Source organism: Bufo bufo, chromosome 3 (genome assembly GCF_905171765.1).
Source record: "Bufo bufo chromosome 3, aBufBuf1.1, whole genome shotgun sequence".
Classification (NCBI taxonomy): domain Eukaryota; kingdom Metazoa; phylum Chordata; class Amphibia; order Anura; family Bufonidae; genus Bufo; species Bufo bufo.
In genome coordinates this window covers 160,108,346-160,125,777 of record NC_053391.1, presented here as the reverse complement: position 1 = coordinate 160,125,777, position 17,432 = coordinate 160,108,346, and the positions used below count along the sequence as shown (strand labels likewise).

Genomic DNA, 17,432 nt, shown 5'->3' with positions numbered 1-17,432 from the left:
GTGAAAAACGCACAATATAGAACATGCTGCGTTTTTCAAGCAACACAGAAGTGATGCGTGAAAAAAGGAGACTTTTGTATTACTTACCAGTAAAGTCTCTTTCTCGCTCTTCCTTGGGGGACACAGGAAACCATGGGTATAGCTCTGCTCCCTAGGAGGCGTGACACTAAGTGAAAGCTGTAAGCCCCTCCTCCATCAGCTATACCCTTCAGCCTGGAGAAGAGACTGCCAGTTGCGTGTCCAAGTAGTGAAAGATAACCACCAACCGGAAAAAAGAACTGTCGAGCCCCAACGGGGGCAACCAAGCCGGAACCACAACTGTAACCCAAATGAAGGGCGGGTGCTGTGTCCCCCAAGGAAGAGCGAGAAAGAGACTTTACTGGTAAGTAATACAAAAGTCTCCTTTTCTCGCCCATATTCCTTGGGGGACACAGGAAACCATGGGACGTTCCAGAGCAGTCCCAGAAGGGAGGGACCAGAACAAACTAGACCAACACCAGAGGCATCAATCAACTGCCGCCTGCAACACCAGACGGCCTAAAGCAGCGTCAGCCGACGCATGAGTATGCACCCTGTAGAACTTGGTGAAGGTGTGCAAGGAGGACCAAGTGGCCGCCTTGCAAATCTGCTCCGTAGAAGCCCGATTCCTCTGAGCCCAGGAAGCCCCGACCGCTCTAGTGGAGTGAGCGGTAACACCGAGGGGCGGAACCTTGCCCATGGCGAGATAAGCCTCAGTAACAGCCATCTTGACAAAACGGGCGATAGCAACTTTGGATGCAGTCATCCCTCTGCGCGACCCCTCCGGAACCACAAAGAGCGAGTCAGTACGCCTGAAAGAGCTGGTTACCTCCAGGTAAACCTTGAGCACCCTGACAACGTCCAGGCGATGAAGCTTCCTCTCCCGCGGGTGGGAAGGGGAAGGACACAAAGAGGGGAGAACGATGTCCTCGTTCAGATGAAAGGCGGAGACCACCTTAGGAAGGAATGAAGGGACCGGACGAAGAACCACCTTGTCCTGGTGGAACACTAGGAAAGGTTCCAGACAGGAGAGTGCAGCCAATTCGGACACCCTCCGAAGAGAGGTGACGGCTACGAGGAAAATAACCTTGCAGGACAGAAGTCGCAAGGAAACCGTCCGCAGAGGCTCGAAAGGAGAAGCCTGGAGCGCTGAGAGAACCAGGTTCAGGTCCCAGGGCGGTACGGGGGAACCGCGTGAGCCACGCCCTGAAGGAAGGTCTTGACAGGACCAAGGGGGGCCAGTGGGCGCTGAAACAAAATGGACAGCGCAGACACCTGACCCTTCAAAGAACTAAGGCCCAGACCTTGGGAAAGTCCGCTCTGCAGGAAGGACAAAACGGTGGGGAGAGAAAAGCGGAGCGGAGGAATCCCCAGATCGGCACAGAACCCCAAATAGGTCCTCCAGGTCCTATAATAGATCCTAGAAGAGGACGGCTTACGGGCGCGGATCATGGTGCGGACGACGTCCGCAGAAAAACCCCTACGTGTCAGGACGGTGGTCTCAACAACCACGCCGTCAAACGTAGGGACCTTAAACGCGGGTGGAAGATCGGTCCATGAGAGAGAAGATCTTCCCTGGCGGGCAGCGGCCAGGGCGAGTCTGCCAGGAGCAGCATGAGGTCGGCATACCAAGACCGGCGGGGCCAGTCCGGAGCGACCAGAATCACCGAGACGCCTTCCGCCGCGATCTTCCGAAGGACCTTGGGCAGGAGTGGGATGGGAGGGAATATGTATGGACGCGCGAAGCCTCGCCAAGGAAGAACGAGGGCGTTGGCTCCACAGGCTCCCGGATCCCTGGCCCTGGACAGATAGGCGGGGACCTTGTGATTGAATTTGGAGGCCATGGAGGTCCACGTCCGGTATGCCCCAACGAAGGCAAATGGCCTCGAACACCTCCGGGTGAAGAGACCACTCGCCGGGGTCGACGGTGGTGCGACTGAGGAAGTCCGCCGCCCAATTGTCCACCCCTGGAATAAAAATTGCAGATAGGGCCGGGACGTGGGCTTCCGCCCAACGGAGAATGCTGGTGACCTCCCGCATTGCTGCAGCGCTGCGAGTGCCCCCCTGGTGGTTTATGTACGCCACGGCCGTGGCGTTGTCCGATTGCACACGAACTGGATAACCCTTCAGCAGATGAGTCCAGTGTCGCAGAGACAGAAGGGCCGCTCTCAGCTCCAGGACATTGATCGAGAGTTTGGACTCCGATGGAGACCAAATGCCCTGGACGGATCGGGGAGGAAACACGCCTCCCCAGCCCAAGAGACTGGCATCGGTTGTAACCACCAACCAGTTGAGCGGCAGAAAGGACCTGCCCAGAAGAGGGGACTGTAACCACCAGCGGAGAGATGACCGCACCGGAGGCGATAGATGGAAGGGATGATCCAGAGACTCCGGCGATTTGTCCCAGGAGGAGAGGATCGCCCGTTGGAGAGGGCGGGAGTGAAACTGCGCAAATGGGATCGCCTCGAAGCAGGCAACCATCTGCCCCAAGACCCGCATGCAGAAGCGGAAGGACGGTCGACGGCGGAGAAGGAGACCCCGAATCGCCCGACGGAGGATCAGTCGTTTTTCCGAGGGAAGACGTACCTCCGCCGCTCCCGTGTCTAAAAGCATTCCCAGGAAGACCAGTTGTCTGGAGGGGGGAAGGGAGGACTTGGGGAAGTTGATGACCCAACCGAATCTCGCCAGAGTCTCTAGAGTGAGATCAACGCTGGCAACCGCTTGAGAAAGGGACGGAGCCTTGATGAGGATATCGTCCAAGTACGGTAGCAGAAAAACACCCCTGGAACGGAGTAAGGCCAAAACCGGGGCCAGGACCTTGGTGAACACCCGGGGGGCTGTTGCCAGCCCAAAGGGAAGGGCGACAAACTAGAAGTGGAGGTCCCCCACGGCGAATCGGAGGAAGCGATGGTGACACCGGGCTACCGGAACATGGAGGTAGGCATCCTGTATATCGATGGAAGACATGAAATCTCCCTGCTCCAGGGAAGCCACCGCGGAACGGAGGGACTCCATCCGAAACCGGCGAAGGAGGAGAAAACGGTTGAGCTTTTTGAGGTCCAAAATGGGCCGCACTGAACCTCCCTTCTTGGGAACTACAAAGAGGTTCGAATAGAACCCTTGGAACCTTTCCTCTAGAGGAACGGGGGTGATCACCCCCCTGTCCAGTAAGGCTTGAACAGCCGCGGAGAACGCAGCCGCGCTTTTCGGGTCCCGCGGCGGGCGGGAGCGAAAGAACCGATCTGGAGGGAAGGACGCAAATTCGATTTTGTATCCGGAGGACACAATTTCGAGAGCCCAGGCGTCGGAGACGTGAGCCATCCAGATGTCCCTGAAAAGGAGGAGCCGGCCCCCCACCCGGGTGGGTGGGGGCGCGCCTTCAGGCAGAGGACTGCTTTGCTGCGGGTGTGCGGGCAGCCTGCGGCCTGCGCCAGGAGGGCTGCGCCCGAAAAAACGGCTTCCTACGCTTATCCTGGGGAGGGGCCGAAGCGGCAGCTGCGGGGGGAGCCCCAGAGGTCCTGCGGGAGGACCGAAAACGAGATGCACCAGGGCGTCCGCGGGGGGCGCCCCTGGCTTGGGGTTGAGGAAGATGGGTGCTTTTACCACCCGTGGCCTCCGAAATAAGCTCGTCTAGGCGGACCCCGAAAAGGCGGGAACCCGCAAACAGTAGCCCCGCCAAGGAACGTTTGGAGGCAGCGTCCGCTTTCCAAACCTTCAGCCAGAGCTCCCTCCTGACGGAAACTGCCAGGGCGGAGGAGCGTGCAATAAGGGCTCCCGCATCAAGGGAGGCCTCACAAACAAAATTCCCGGCCCGAATAATAAGCTGGGCCAAGGAACGTAGGTCCTGGATGGGGACGTCCGAGTCCAACTCCTGTTCCAGCTGCGCACCCCAAGCAGAGATTGCTTTACCTGCCCAAGCAGAGGCAAAAACCGGTCTGAGAGCAGAACCGGAGGCAGCAAAAATGCCCTTGGAAAGGGTCTCCATGCGACGGTCCTCCGCTGACTGAAGAGAGGACCCGTCGGGAACAGGGATGGCCGTGTTCTTTGACAGACGGGCCACAGGGGGGTCCACCTTGGGTGGGGACGACCAGGTGGCCACGACATCGGCTGGAAAAGGATAGCAAATGTCCAGCTTCTTGGGATTGACAAAACGGGCGTCCGGGCGAGCCCAAGCCTTAGATACCACGGAGGAGAAATCAGAGTGGATTGGAAAGACTTTTGAGGCCTGCCTGGGTCTGATAAAGGAGACGCTAGCTGCGTCAGAGCTAGGGGGGTCATCTTGCACCTTAAAGGTGTCACGAATATCAGAGATGAGTTGACCCATCGCTGAGGCTAGCTTGGACGGCAGGGCCGAGTCCATTTCCAAATCTGAAACCGCCAATTCACCTTCAGAGAGCGAATCCTTTGGAGAGGAGAGGCCCGTCTGAGTGCGCACGCGTGGCGGGGAGAGGGAGGCATCCGAGGAGGAGGCTCGCTCTACTCTAAGACGCTTCTGAGAGTGCCTAGCTCGGGAGGGGTCACTAAGAGAGGGTGAACCCGCTGCAGCGGCAGAAGCGGTGGACCCGGAGGGCGCGACAGTAAGAGTGGCGTCCTGCGGGGTAGGCGGCCTGTCTATTAGGCGGCCCACGACATGAGTGAGGCTTTCCACGGCCTGGGACAGGGATCTAGCCCAGTCAGGCGGGTCAGAGGAAGCAGGGAGCGACACAGCGGGCGACTGAGGCTGCGGTGGAGCTCGGCATGCAGGACAGTGCGGATCAGACTGCCCCCGGGGAAAGGGTTCCCTACAAGCAGTACAGGCATGGTACCAAGGCTTGGCGGCTGCAGAAGGGTCTGACATGGTGGAAAAAATGTTGCACTTAAAGTGGGAGACCCCAGGGAAAAAGTGGAACGGGGATTACACCCAAGCAACAGTACTGGTGGCACGGAGGGGGTTAACAGTCCTACCAGACCCGGATGATGCAAGCGGCAGCAGCAAGGGGAGCAGACTGAAGGAGGCTGTGGAGGAGAGGCAGCAGGCACGGAGATGAATAGCTTCAGGATCGGACGGCAGAGAGGATTCCACGCAGCACTATGAGATGTGGAGCCCGACGAAACCGGAAGTAGCGGAGCGCATGTAGGAAGCTCCGCCCCCCCCTGCCGCGCTGAAGGAGAAGCAGAGCCGCGCGCGCGGCAAAATGATTTTAACCCCCGAGGTGGATGAAGTGCCGAGCTGGTTACCTCCAGGGCCAAGATGAAATGGCGCCGTTCGCGCCAAGTAAGCAGCCCCCGCCGCGCCTGGATGTGGCAGACGGCCTCCTGCCTACAGCCGTCCCCTGAAGGCAGCATCCGTGCCCTGCCGCTAAATAAAGGACTTGCCAAAGACAAAGTCCCCCCCAATGATGCCCGGTAAAGTTGCCGGTCCGATATGCCCATGGGGGGGGGGATGTAGCAGCGGTGGGAGGGAGGAAGGGGAGGCTGGAGCAGCCACTCTCACCATATGCTGTCTTCGCCCTCAATCCATCCAGCAGGGTCGCCCCTTCAGCTACTGGCACTGCAGTGGCAGGAAGCCGGGGGAGGGACTTGGTGTGGGGGCGACCCTTGAGCTGGCGGGACGCAGGGGAGCGAGGCTGCCCTGGTCCACCTTGTCTTCTGTGGGGGAGGCGGCAGTGCGGAATTACCGGCACTGGCGCAACTCAACCCCGGGAGAAACAGAGGGGTCTAATGTGCCTCTGTTGTCCCTGTAAGTAGAAAAAAAATCAAATTAAAACAACAAATAACGCAAAAAATAAAAAATTATAGGAAAACAACCCTGCATAAGCAGGGGGTGTCTTGCCTCCTTGGACACTAAGCAAAAAACTGGCAGTCTCTTCTCCAGGCTGAAGGGTATAGCTGATGGAGGGGCTTACAGCTTTCACTTAGTGTCACGCCTCCTAGGGAGCAGAGCTATACCCATGGTTTCCTGTGTCCCCCAAGGAATATGGGCGAGAAAGAAACGCTCATGTACACAGACCCATTGAAATGAATGGGTCAGGGTTCAGTGCGGGTGCTATGCGTTCACGTCCCGCATTGCAACCGCGCAGAAAACTCGCTCATGTGAAAGGGGCCTTATTGCAGACTACTGGCACAGCCATATATGAAAAGATGTTCCAGAATTATTATTATATCGGGAACGCAAGTTGCTACTAAAACAGACATGTCCACTCCACGTAATAAGGATTTTAATGGCGTCGGGGCTCATGCACGTGAACGTGTGCCGGCAGGACACGTGCGACGAACTGCAAATTGCGGTCCGCAATGAACAGGCAACAATCATGTGCCTACCGTCTTCAGACCCATTCACTTGAATGGGGTCCGCAATCCACATCAGACGGTCCGCACCATAAAAAAGTAGTGCATGCAAGTACTTTTTTGCAGCGCGCAGGCACTGACAGGAAACCCATAGAAGCACTCCGTGGGGCTTCCGATCCGTGCCTCAGTTTCGCACCGCATCATGGGGATTGCAGACCCATTCAAGTTAATGGGTCTGCATCCGTCAAACGGTGTACACACGGCCACTTTTTGCAGGCCGCAATACAGGCCGGGCAATGGCTGTGGGCATGAGCCCTTACTCGCTCCTTTTAATTACACTGGCTGATAAGTTCTGCAGAACAAGCCTAAGTATAATTAGCTCAGACTAGTCCCCTGGGTGGAACTGTTCGAACCTTTCATGTAGTCTTCACTGTATTCACGCCCATGACATGGCCCAGAGGGTCTATGGTAGTAGAATCACTGCTGAATTCTTATCTGCTGAGACTCTGTCTACCAGTCTCTGGCCCCCAATGCCCTGAAGTACGTACCCGCCGTCACTACGTATGCCAGGGGAGCAGGAATCTATAGGGCATGCACAAGACTACAGCAATGCCTCCATGGGCGTGATCACAGCAGGGACTGTGTGACTACTGACATGAAACGCTCCCACCAGATGACCAGCTCGGGTTACTTATAAAGCAAGACGTTCAAAAAAAATGTTAATTTTAAGCACTGTTGCTTTATAGCCAACATCACTACTACAGGTATTAGAGAGCTCCAAAAAGTCAGCTGACAAGTTCCCTTTAGAGAGTTATCCGACCCATTTCAAAAGTTCCCCAAAGCCCCTGAATGTGTTAAAATAAAAGATTGCATACTCCTCATTTAATCTCCAGCGCTCACCTACAGTCAGTGATTACAGGCTGCAGCAGTGATGTAGTCTTCTATCGCATGACTACTGCGGCCAATCACTGCTGAGGCCAGTGATTGGCTGCAGTGGTCAGATGCCATATATGACTACATCACTGCAGCCCCCTGTAAACTCAGACTGACGGAGGGGACTGGAGCGGCATCACTGGAAATGGTGGGGGATTTAAAGGGGGTTATCCAGGAGTGCAAAAATGTCAAAAAGCCACAGCAATGCTTGTTATATGGATACAGATGCGACACCTTTTTGGGTGTTTGTTCCTTCTTTAGACTCCCCGTCCCTCCAGCTCTCGCTACTCCTCGCGCTCAGACACTTAGGGATGCGCTAGTTCTTCAGGCTGCTCTCAGCATCCACCCACTACACCTAACGCTTCTCATACATGCCCAGTATGCTCCTCTCTCTGCCCACTACACGCCCATCTTCCCCCTGCTCCTTATAGTCCTGTCCACAGTTTATTTATCGATAGATGGCACTAATTAGACGTACATGCAGTTACATGTCAACATCGGTCTTGCCAGGTCTATGGCACAACCATTGCAACTTGCACTGTAAATAAACATGGACGCAACCTACTTTCTACCCCCCCACCGGATGCACTGATGACTATGAGTAGGTATAATGGCCCGCCCGTCGTGGCCTATAGAGTTAGGTGCACGGTTATCGGACTGCCCCTCCAGCCCATTGTAGGATACAAATATCACCAGGGAATGCTCCAAGGACCAATGAATATTTATTATATCCACATGTAATTAAACAGGTCGTATATATATATTTATTTCTCTACGTGGCATTTACAGCTGCTGGATTTTGATCTATATTTTGTTGCGGGGGGTGGGGGGGGGGGGGGGATTTATTTGTTTTTTGTAGAAGATAAGAATATGGATTTATAGAGCATCCTTTGTGTGGATTTCATTGGTATACATGCAGCTGGCGGTGTGTATCTGTCGGCCTCAGAATATGCCATGCACATTCCACCGTCTTCACTGGGCCAGACAGATAGGCGCATCATCACTTGTGTGGTTTCCAATTTTAAAATAAATATATATATATTTTAAAAAGTATTTTTATTTTACATTTTAGTTGTATATACATATGCGACCTGTTTAATTACATGTGAATATAATAAATATTCCTTTTTTGCTATTCATTGGTCCTTGGAGCATCCCTGGATTAATATTTGTATACTACAACTGAATAAAGACTGCAGAGGCGCTGTCTGGACCTACCTACTTACCCTATGATAGGTAGGTCCAGATAGCGGAGGCTGGATGAGGTGCAGTCTTTAGTTTGTGGAACGGGGCTAGAGGTGAGCGATATACGTGACGACAATCACAGATCACGTTTCCAATGAAGGGCACGTCATCAGCAGGCAGACCAGATGCAAACTAGTGGGGTCACAGGATCAGATCAGGATATCGGCAAGGTTAAGGTTGTAAATTAGAAAGTTGATGAGGTTGGTTGGCCTTAGGACAGGTTGTAAAAATAAAAAGGTTACTCATGGAAAACCCCTTTAAGTGATGACCATTTGATCTTTTATTCATTAAAACACATTTATGCGGCTTTGGGGAACTTTTAAATAAATTGGACAATCCCTTTAAGCAGATGCTCTTCCCCAGGGCCAACTGTAGGTACAGGCCTACTGTGCCTATAGGTTAATCAAGCCCTGTTCATACACACTTTCCTGCTAGACATCCACAATGCCAGGTTAGGCCTCGTTCACATCACCGTTTCTCCTTTCCGTTCTCCGTTGAGGGGCAGGAGAACGGAAAGGACGGATTCTGCAGATAACTGAGACCTAACTGAGTGTAACGGAGCCTAAAGACCCCATAGACTATAATGGGGTCCGTTCGATGTCCACTCAGAACATGATTTTTGAACACGAGACGAAAGTTGTGCATGCAGGACTTTCTTTCCGCTCAAAAATCATGTTCTGAGCGAACACCGAACGGGCCCCATTATAGTCTATGGGGTCTTTAGGCTCCGTTACACTCAGGTCTCCTCAACGGAGCCGGAGAACGGAAAGGAGAAACGGTGACGTGAACGAGGCCTTAGCTCCCTTTCCAATGATTTGCTCAAAAGTTCTTTAGGTGCAGTTTACACTGCAGTTTTTTTCCCCCCACAGCAAAGCTGATGCGAAAGAAAAAAAGGTCACTGAACATTAAGAACCTTCTTTTTTATGTTTAAAAAACAGTGTGCCTGGACCATAACTTGTAGCTAAAACATTTAGGTCAGCCATCCCAGCAACAAATCTGTATAATATTACTTGTATTATCCATCACGCCACCCCCAGATAATCCTCAGTACTAGGACTAGTAGCGAGATCTATAATATACGGTATGTATCAAGCAGTTTTACTTACCTCTGCCACCACCGCCTCCACCACCTTGACCTGGTTGAGGTTTGTTAGCTGGATTGTTGTGACCATTTTTAAAATAAATACAAAAAAAAATATTAAGACCCATTTTGATTATTATATATATATTAGAGGTGCCTACTAAAAAAGGCTCCCTGACTTGGCCACCAAGATAGGCTACTTTCACGCTGGCGTTTCTGGGTTCGCTTGCGAGATCCGTTCACTGATCAGTTAAGCCCCAATGAAATCTGAATGGATAAGGATCCCCTCAGAATGCATCAATTTGGCTGCGTTTGGTCTCAGTTACGTTTTTTAGACGGTCACTAAAACACAGCTTGTGGTGACCGTCTGACGATGCGGGGCCAAACGGATCCGTCTAGACTTACAATGTAAGTCAATGGGGACAGATCAGTTTTTCACTGGCACAATATGGTGCAATTGAAAACGGATCCGTCCCCCATTGACTTTCAATGTAAGTCAAGACGGATCAGTTTGACTTTTTTTTTTTTAATGACTAATGCAAACGGATCCGTTATTAACGGATACAAGAGTTTGCATTATTTGTGCGGATCCGTCTGTGCAGATACAAGACGGATCCGCACCAAACGAGTGTGTGAAAGTAGCCTTATTTCTTTCAACTTAAAGGGAACCCGTCACCTCTACTATGCTACCCTCACTGAGCGTTTCTAAATGTTCACTGTGTTACCCTAAACATATAAATTACACTTTTAATTTCATTTGCAGACGAATTCAATAAGTATTATGCATTTTTGTACTTCCCGCCTTTTATGCAAATTAACATTAAATAGTCGTATCTTACTTGTGTGACCAGAGAAGTCATATTTTCAAGCTCTGACTCCTCTCAGGTTAATTTGCATATGTATCAAATCGTGTTTTTTTTACACAATAAAAGCACACAGAGCTATGGGGACTGGGTATTGCGGATGTGCTAGCGGCCATCTAGCAACCCATGTCCTCAGCTCTATACCCAAAAGCCAGGTGACAGGTTCCCTTTAAAAGCCAGGAAACCCATTAGAATAATTAAGACATCTTAAAGTCACTGTCCAAAACCAGTTCTGTTCCAGGGCCGCTGTGCATCATCCCTGCAGCAGTGACATACCCATATACTGCACATTACAACTGCAGCCAATCACCGGCTTCACGGTATACCACTGAGGCTAGTGATTGGCTGCAGCAGTCTTGTGCTTTATATGGGTATGTCATCCCTGCAGCTAAAACATGATGTCATGGCTGTACCAGTAGTGCTAGATCAGAGGGGGTTAGGGAATGTACGTATTAGGCCTCTTTCACACGAGCGAGTATTTCGCGCGGATGCGATGCGCGAGTTCAACGCATTGCACCCGCACTGAATACCGACCCATTCATTTCTATGGTGCTGTGCACATGAGCGGTGATTTTCACGCATCACTTGTGCGTTGCGTGAAAATCGCAGCAAGCTCTATATTGTGCGTTTTTCACGCAACGCAGGCCCCCATAGAAGTGAATGGGGCTGTGTGAAAATCGCAAGCATCCGCAAGCAAGCGCTGATGCGGTGCGATTTTTCACGCATGGTTGCTAGGAGATGATTGGGATGGAGACCCGATCTTTATTATTTTCCCTTATAACATGGTTATAAGGGAAAATAATAGCATTCTGAATACAGAATGCAAAGTAAAATAGGGATGGAGGGGTAAAAAAATAAAATAAAATATAAATAATTAAACTCACCTCATCCACTTGTTCGCGCAGCCCGGCTTCTCTTCTTTCTTCTTTGATGACCTGGGAGGAAAAGGACCCTTGGTGACGTGATGGACCATGTGATGAGCGCAGTGACGTCAACAAAGGACCTTTTCTCCCAGGTCATCAAAGAAGAAGAAAGAAGAGAAGCCGGGCTGCGCAAACAAGTGGATGAGGTGAGTTTAAATTATTATAATTTTTTTATTTTAACCCCTCCAGCCCTAACCATGTTATAAGAGAAAATAATAAAATTTACACAACACCGATCCCAAACCCGAACTTTTGTGAAGAAGTCCAGGTTCGGGTCTGGGTACCAAACATGCGCGTGCAAGACGCATTAAAACGATTTGCACTTGCGCTGAAAAATCACGCATTTTGCCGCGACGCACCCGCATCCTATCCGACCCTCAGACGCGACGCCCCTGTGAAAGAGGCCTTACATTTTTTTTTTGTCTAATAGGTTCCTTGCCTTAAAAAAAAAAAACACAACTCTTGTAAATGAGGTAAAGGGTGCCTAAACCTTCAATCAAAGCACAGCAGTGCCTTGCGCAGCATGTCAAGTACTGATCCTATGTACTTTTTATGGATCCACACTGCATGCTGCAGAGCAGAGACGTTGCGAGCCTAAAAGGTGCAAAGAGCTTTGAGAAGCACCGCTGCACCTTCTGTACTTTTATTTTACATTAAAGTTTTATAATAAAAAATATTCAATCTGTGAACAATTTTTAGGGCACTAAGAGGTTGTGCAAGAGTGGGGATCCCTCACTCTAAACATCCAGTTTTACATTACCACAGCCAATCACTGGCCATGGCGGAGACTGTATACCCTTGCGTCAAGAGACCATTTGTCACAACGTAAGGGGATCCGGTCAACGCTGGACCTTTACAGGTCCGGCAAAGAGGAGGAGTTTGGCAACCCACGCACCCCTCACTCACCAGATGCCACCATAAGTCATTTTCATTTTCTTGATTATCCAGCTCTGTGCAGCACCTATGTTCTCATGCTACCAGGGCTTGCTTTGGGTGGGATTACCAGTGTAAAGGACTATAGTTTCCTCGATTACCCTCTCTTGTCTCAGACATTGCCTTCATTTACAGATGCCTGCATGAATCTCTAATACAAGGTGTAAGGTCATTCTGTAATTACTGTCTTCACAGACAACACAGAGGCATTGCTCTTCAGTTCAATGTCAATGCCAGTTCTGCTGTCCGCTGACCAGAAACTGGAATAGAGGGAGGAGAGCCAGGAAAGAGCGAAGATAGCAGGCAGAGACCAAAGGGTGTATTAGACACCCCGATCAAGCAGACGTTCGCTTGCTCGCTAGCGGAGGAGACCGCTGCCGTTACATGCACCGATCTCCGCTGCAGGTGGAGGAGCTATCGTAATGCCATCATTCATCCCCATGCTGTCCACTGGCTTGCCGGCAACAGACCGTAATTAGAACGCATGATCTGCCGCCAGCAAATTCTGATCTTTCAGCGTTTGCTCGTTCATCAGCCAATCGGTAGCAGTATTACACTGCAAGATGATCGCTAACGAGAGTTCATACATGTAATACACCCTTAGGACAGGTTATGTCATGTCCTGTACTTCAGGGACAGGGAAGACAATCACATGTTCTGAATACGGAGTGTCAAACAAGCAGAAGAAACACCAGGAGCATGGTGATGCGAGTACATTAGTAAGTTATAAATCATACCACAGTTAAATCAGTCGCAAATAAATACTTTCTGACAAACCCCCTTGAACATTTTTTTAAATTATATAGCTCCAGAATGCATATATAAAACAGTCAGGCCCGTGGCTTATAGGGAAGTGACACAAGAAGCCACCTCCACTTTCCAGCACCACGATCAGCATTGAATGCGGTGAAGAAGTGGCTAAATGGCCAAGACCTAAGATTTCCCAGTCCTGGCTGTGCAGGAGAGTGACGGACAACCCACCAGGTGGTCACTCATTTTCACTATCATGTACATTTATGTCAGGATGCGGGAGGAGATGCCTTGCCTTACATGTTAAAGCCGGTTTCTCTTTCTATTAAACTCCCTGCAATAGCAGGCAGACCCGCAACAACCCCACGATCCTGCAAGGTATTTCCACAAGCTAGACAGCCTCATAAAAGCTGGCTAAATGTGTAAACATTGGGCCAAAGAGCCAAAATTTCTTTAAAGGGTTATAGCTGTACTTGGCCATCTTCAGCAGTCACAGAGAATGAATGGAACAGCAGAGAGCACGTTTAGGGTACTTTCACACTTGCGGCAGGACGGATCCGACAGTCTGTTCACCATGTCGGATCCGTCCTTCCGCTATTTCGCCGTGCCGCCGCTCCGTCCCCATTGACTATTATGGGGACGGGGGCGGAGCTCCGGCGCAGCACGGCGAAAGCCGCCGGACTAAAAAGTCAGACATGCAGGACTTTTTAGTCCGGTGGCTTTCGCCGTGTTCACCATGTCGGATCCGTCCTTCCGCTATTTCGCCGTGCCGTCGGACTGCCGCTCCGGCGCAGCACGGCGAAAGCCGCCGGACTAAAAAGTCAGACATGTAGGACTTTTTAGTCCGGCGGCTTTCGCCGCGCTGCGCCGGAGCTCTGCCCCTGTCCCCATTATAGTCAATGGGGACGGAGCGGCGGTCAGGCGGCACGGCGAAATAGCGGAAGGACGGATTCGACATGGTGAACAGCCTGTCGGATCCGTCCTGCCGCAAGTGTGAAAGTACCCTTAACCAGCCATTCCATTTATCTTGGTGGTATGGGGCCAAAAATCTCAGTATCAGTTGAGGTCTCAGTCATTAGTTATCCCCCGTGCACGTACAAAAGACTATGGCCTAAGGCTACTTAAACAGTAGTGTAAAATAAAACTAAATTTTCCATGTCCGACAGTACATTATACAATATATACACAATTATTACCATCTCCTCCTCCAAGAGCATCTCCCAAATTAAATTCATCATCTGCGGGGGGAAAAATAAAAAAAAATTATTACCCTTAATATGGCAATCAATTGATATTTTAGAGATGGGCCCAAAAAAAAAAAAAACACCTTTTATAGCTTGGTGTACATTTGAACAGAATAAGCGTCTTACATGCTTCGCTTTACAGACCTGCCATCTCCTACATCAGGTCACACTTGTGCTCTGCTGCTCCCGCTGGACATGGTCAAGTAAAGCACTCTATTACCACTAGTCCCAACGGAAAAAATAAATAAAAATGGAGCAGCAGTACACAAGTCCAACTTGCCGGTCCATTCATTTGGGGAAACAGAACCCCTATTTTCAGGATCCCCACCAACCAGAAATGTATTCCCTATCCTATGGAAACTAAACGCTTGGCACAATCCTTTTCATATGTGGGGGAAGCAGGCATTTCCTAAAACCGACAAATGTAAAAACGTGGGTGTTAAAGGAACACTAAACCTAAAATACATAGTGTATAACAGTAAAGCTCATAAACAAGCTGCTCATATAAATGTATAGGTATGTATGGGAATGTTTCTTCAGTTTCTCAAAGTTGAGGGAAACTAGTCTTTAACCCCTTAAGGACTTAGCCCTATTTCAACTTAAGGACTTGGCCATTTTGCAAATCTGACCAGTGTCACTTTAAGTGCTCATAACTTTAAAACGCATTGACTTATCCAGGCCGTTCTGAGATTGTTTTTTCGTCACATATTGTACTTCATGACACTGCTAAAATTGGGTCAAAAAATTTTTTTTGCATAAAAAAATACCATATTTACCAAAAATTTAGAAAAATTAGCAAATTTCAAAGTTTCAGTTTCTCTACTTCTGTAATACCCCTAAAAATTGTGATGACTTTACATTCCCCATATGTCTACTTCATGTTTGTAGCATTTTGGGAATGATATTTTATTTTTTGGGGATGTTACAAGGCTTAGAAGTTTAGAAGCAAATCTTGAAATTTTTCAGAAATTTACAAAAACCCAATTTTTAGGGACCACTACAGGTCTGAAGTCACTTTGCGAGGCTTACATAATAGAAACCGCCCAAAAATGACCCCATTCTATAAACTACACCCCTCAAGGTATTCAAAACTGATTTTACAAACTTCGTTAACCCTTTAGGTGTTGCACAAGAGTTATTGGCAAATGGGGATGAAATTTGAGAATTTCTTTTTTTTGCCTAATTTTCCATTTTAACCCATTTTTTCCACTAACAAAGCAAGGGTTAACAGCCAAACAAGACTATCTTTATTGCCCTGACTCTGCCGTTTACAGAAACACCCCATATGTGGCCGTAAACTACTGTACGGGCACACAGTAGGGCGTAGAGGGAAAGGTGCGCCGTATGGTTTTTGGAAGCCAGATTTTGCTGGACTGGTTTTTTGACATCATGTCCCATTTGAAGCCCCCCTGATACACCCCTAGAGTAGAAACTCCATAAAAGTGACCCCATCTAAGAAACTACACCCCTCAAGGTATTCAAAACAGATTTTACAAACTTTGTTAACCCTTTAGGTGTTGCACAAGATTTAATGGAAAATAGAGATACAATTTAAAAATTTTGCTTTTTTGGCAGATTTTCCATTTTAATATTTTTTTTCCAGTTACAAAGCAAGGGTTAACAGCCAAACAAAACTCATTATTTATGGCCCTGATTCTGTAGTTTACAGAAACACCCCATATGTGGTCGTAAACCGCTGTACGGGCACACGGCAGGGCGCAGAAGGAAAGGAATGCCATACGGTTTTTGGAAGGCAGCTTTTGCTGGACTGGTTTTTTGACACCATGTCCCATTTGAAGCCCCCCTGATGCACCTCTAGAGTAGAAACTCCAAAAAAGTGACCCCATTTTAGAAACTACGGGATAGGGTGGCAGTTTTGTTGGTACTAGTTTAGGGTACATATGATTTTTGGTTGCTCTATATTACACTTTTTTGTGCGGCAAGGTAACAAGAAATAGATTTTTTGGCACGTTTTTTTTTTTGTTATTTACAACATTCATCTGACAGGTTAGATCATGTGGTAATTTTATAGAGCAGGTTGTCACGGACGAGGCGATACCTAATATGTATACATTTTTTATTATTTATGTAAGTTTTACACAATGATTTCATTTTTAAAACAAAAAAAATGTTTTAGTGTCTCCATAGTCTAAGAGCCATAGTTTTTTCAGTTTTTGGGCGATTATCTTAAGTAGGGTCTCATTTTTTGCGGGATGAGATGACGGTTTGAGTGGCACTATTTTGGGGTGCATATGACTTTTTGATCACTTGCTATTCCACTTTTTGTGACGTAAGATGACAAAAAATTGCTTTTTTTACACCGTTTTTATTTTAATTTTTTTACGGTGGTCACCTGAGGGGTTAGGTCATGTGATATTTTTATAGAGCCGGTCGATACGGACGCGGCAATACCTAATATGTATACATTTTTTTTATTTATTTAAGTTTTACACAATGATTTCATTTTTGAAACAAAAAAAAAAAATCATGTTTTAGTGTTTCCATAGTCTAAGAGCCATAGTTTTTTCAGTTTTTGGGCGATTATCTTGGGTAGGGTATGATTTTTGCGGGATGAGATGACGGTTTGATTGGTACTATTTTGGCGTACATGCAACTTTTTTGATCACTTTTATTACCTTTTTTGGGAAGTAAGGTGGGCAAAATTTCAATTTCCTAATAGTTTTTATTTTTATGGCGTTCACCGTGCGGGGAAAGTAACATGACCGTTTTATAGATCAGGTCGTTACGGACGCGGCGATACCAAACATGTGTAGGGAATTTTATTTTTTTCATTTTTAATCAGTTATAAATGTGTTTTTTGATTTTTACTTTTTTTTTCACTTTTTTTTTGACCCAGACCCACTTGGTTCTTGAAGATCCAGTGGGTCTGATGTCTGTGTAATACAGTACAGTACAATATATATTGTACTGTACTTTACTTACACTTTGTCTGAACAGATCTCTGCCTTTAGCACAGATCTGTTCAGCACCATGGACAGCAGGATGCCTGAGAGGCGTCCTGTTGCCATGGGAACCTTCCCCGTCTGCTCAGTAGTTGTCAGAACTTCGCAGACGGGGAAGGGTAAGGACGGGGATCTGTCGGGGGGCTGTCTGGGAGCTCTCTCCCTCTCCATCGGGGGGCTGCAAAGGCACAGCAGCCCCCCGATGGGAGAGG

The 17,432-nt window shown here is 48.8% G+C and overlaps 1 protein-coding gene across 4 annotated transcripts in view; it reads right to left on the bottom strand.

The window, feature by feature from the left end:
• LOC120994872 (CD99 antigen-like) overlaps window positions 1–17,432 on the bottom strand; it is a 71,322-nt gene that overhangs the window by 20,866 nt on the left and 33,024 nt on the right. For 2 of the 4 annotated variants that reach the window (XR_005777488.1, XM_040423742.1), the window contains exons 8-9: window positions 14,210–14,255; window positions 9,570–9,635 (exon numbers count right to left, since the gene is read on the bottom strand). Coding sequence is in view for 3 of the 4 variants with exons in the window: in XM_040423742.1 (XP_040279676.1) it covers window positions 9,570–9,635; window positions 14,210–14,255 (112 nt within the window). In the remaining variant the exon portion in view is untranslated. The remainder of the gene's footprint in view (window positions 1–9,569; window positions 9,636–14,209; window positions 14,256–17,432) is intronic. The other 2 variants (XM_040423741.1, XM_040423743.1) reach the window with 2 other exon arrangements.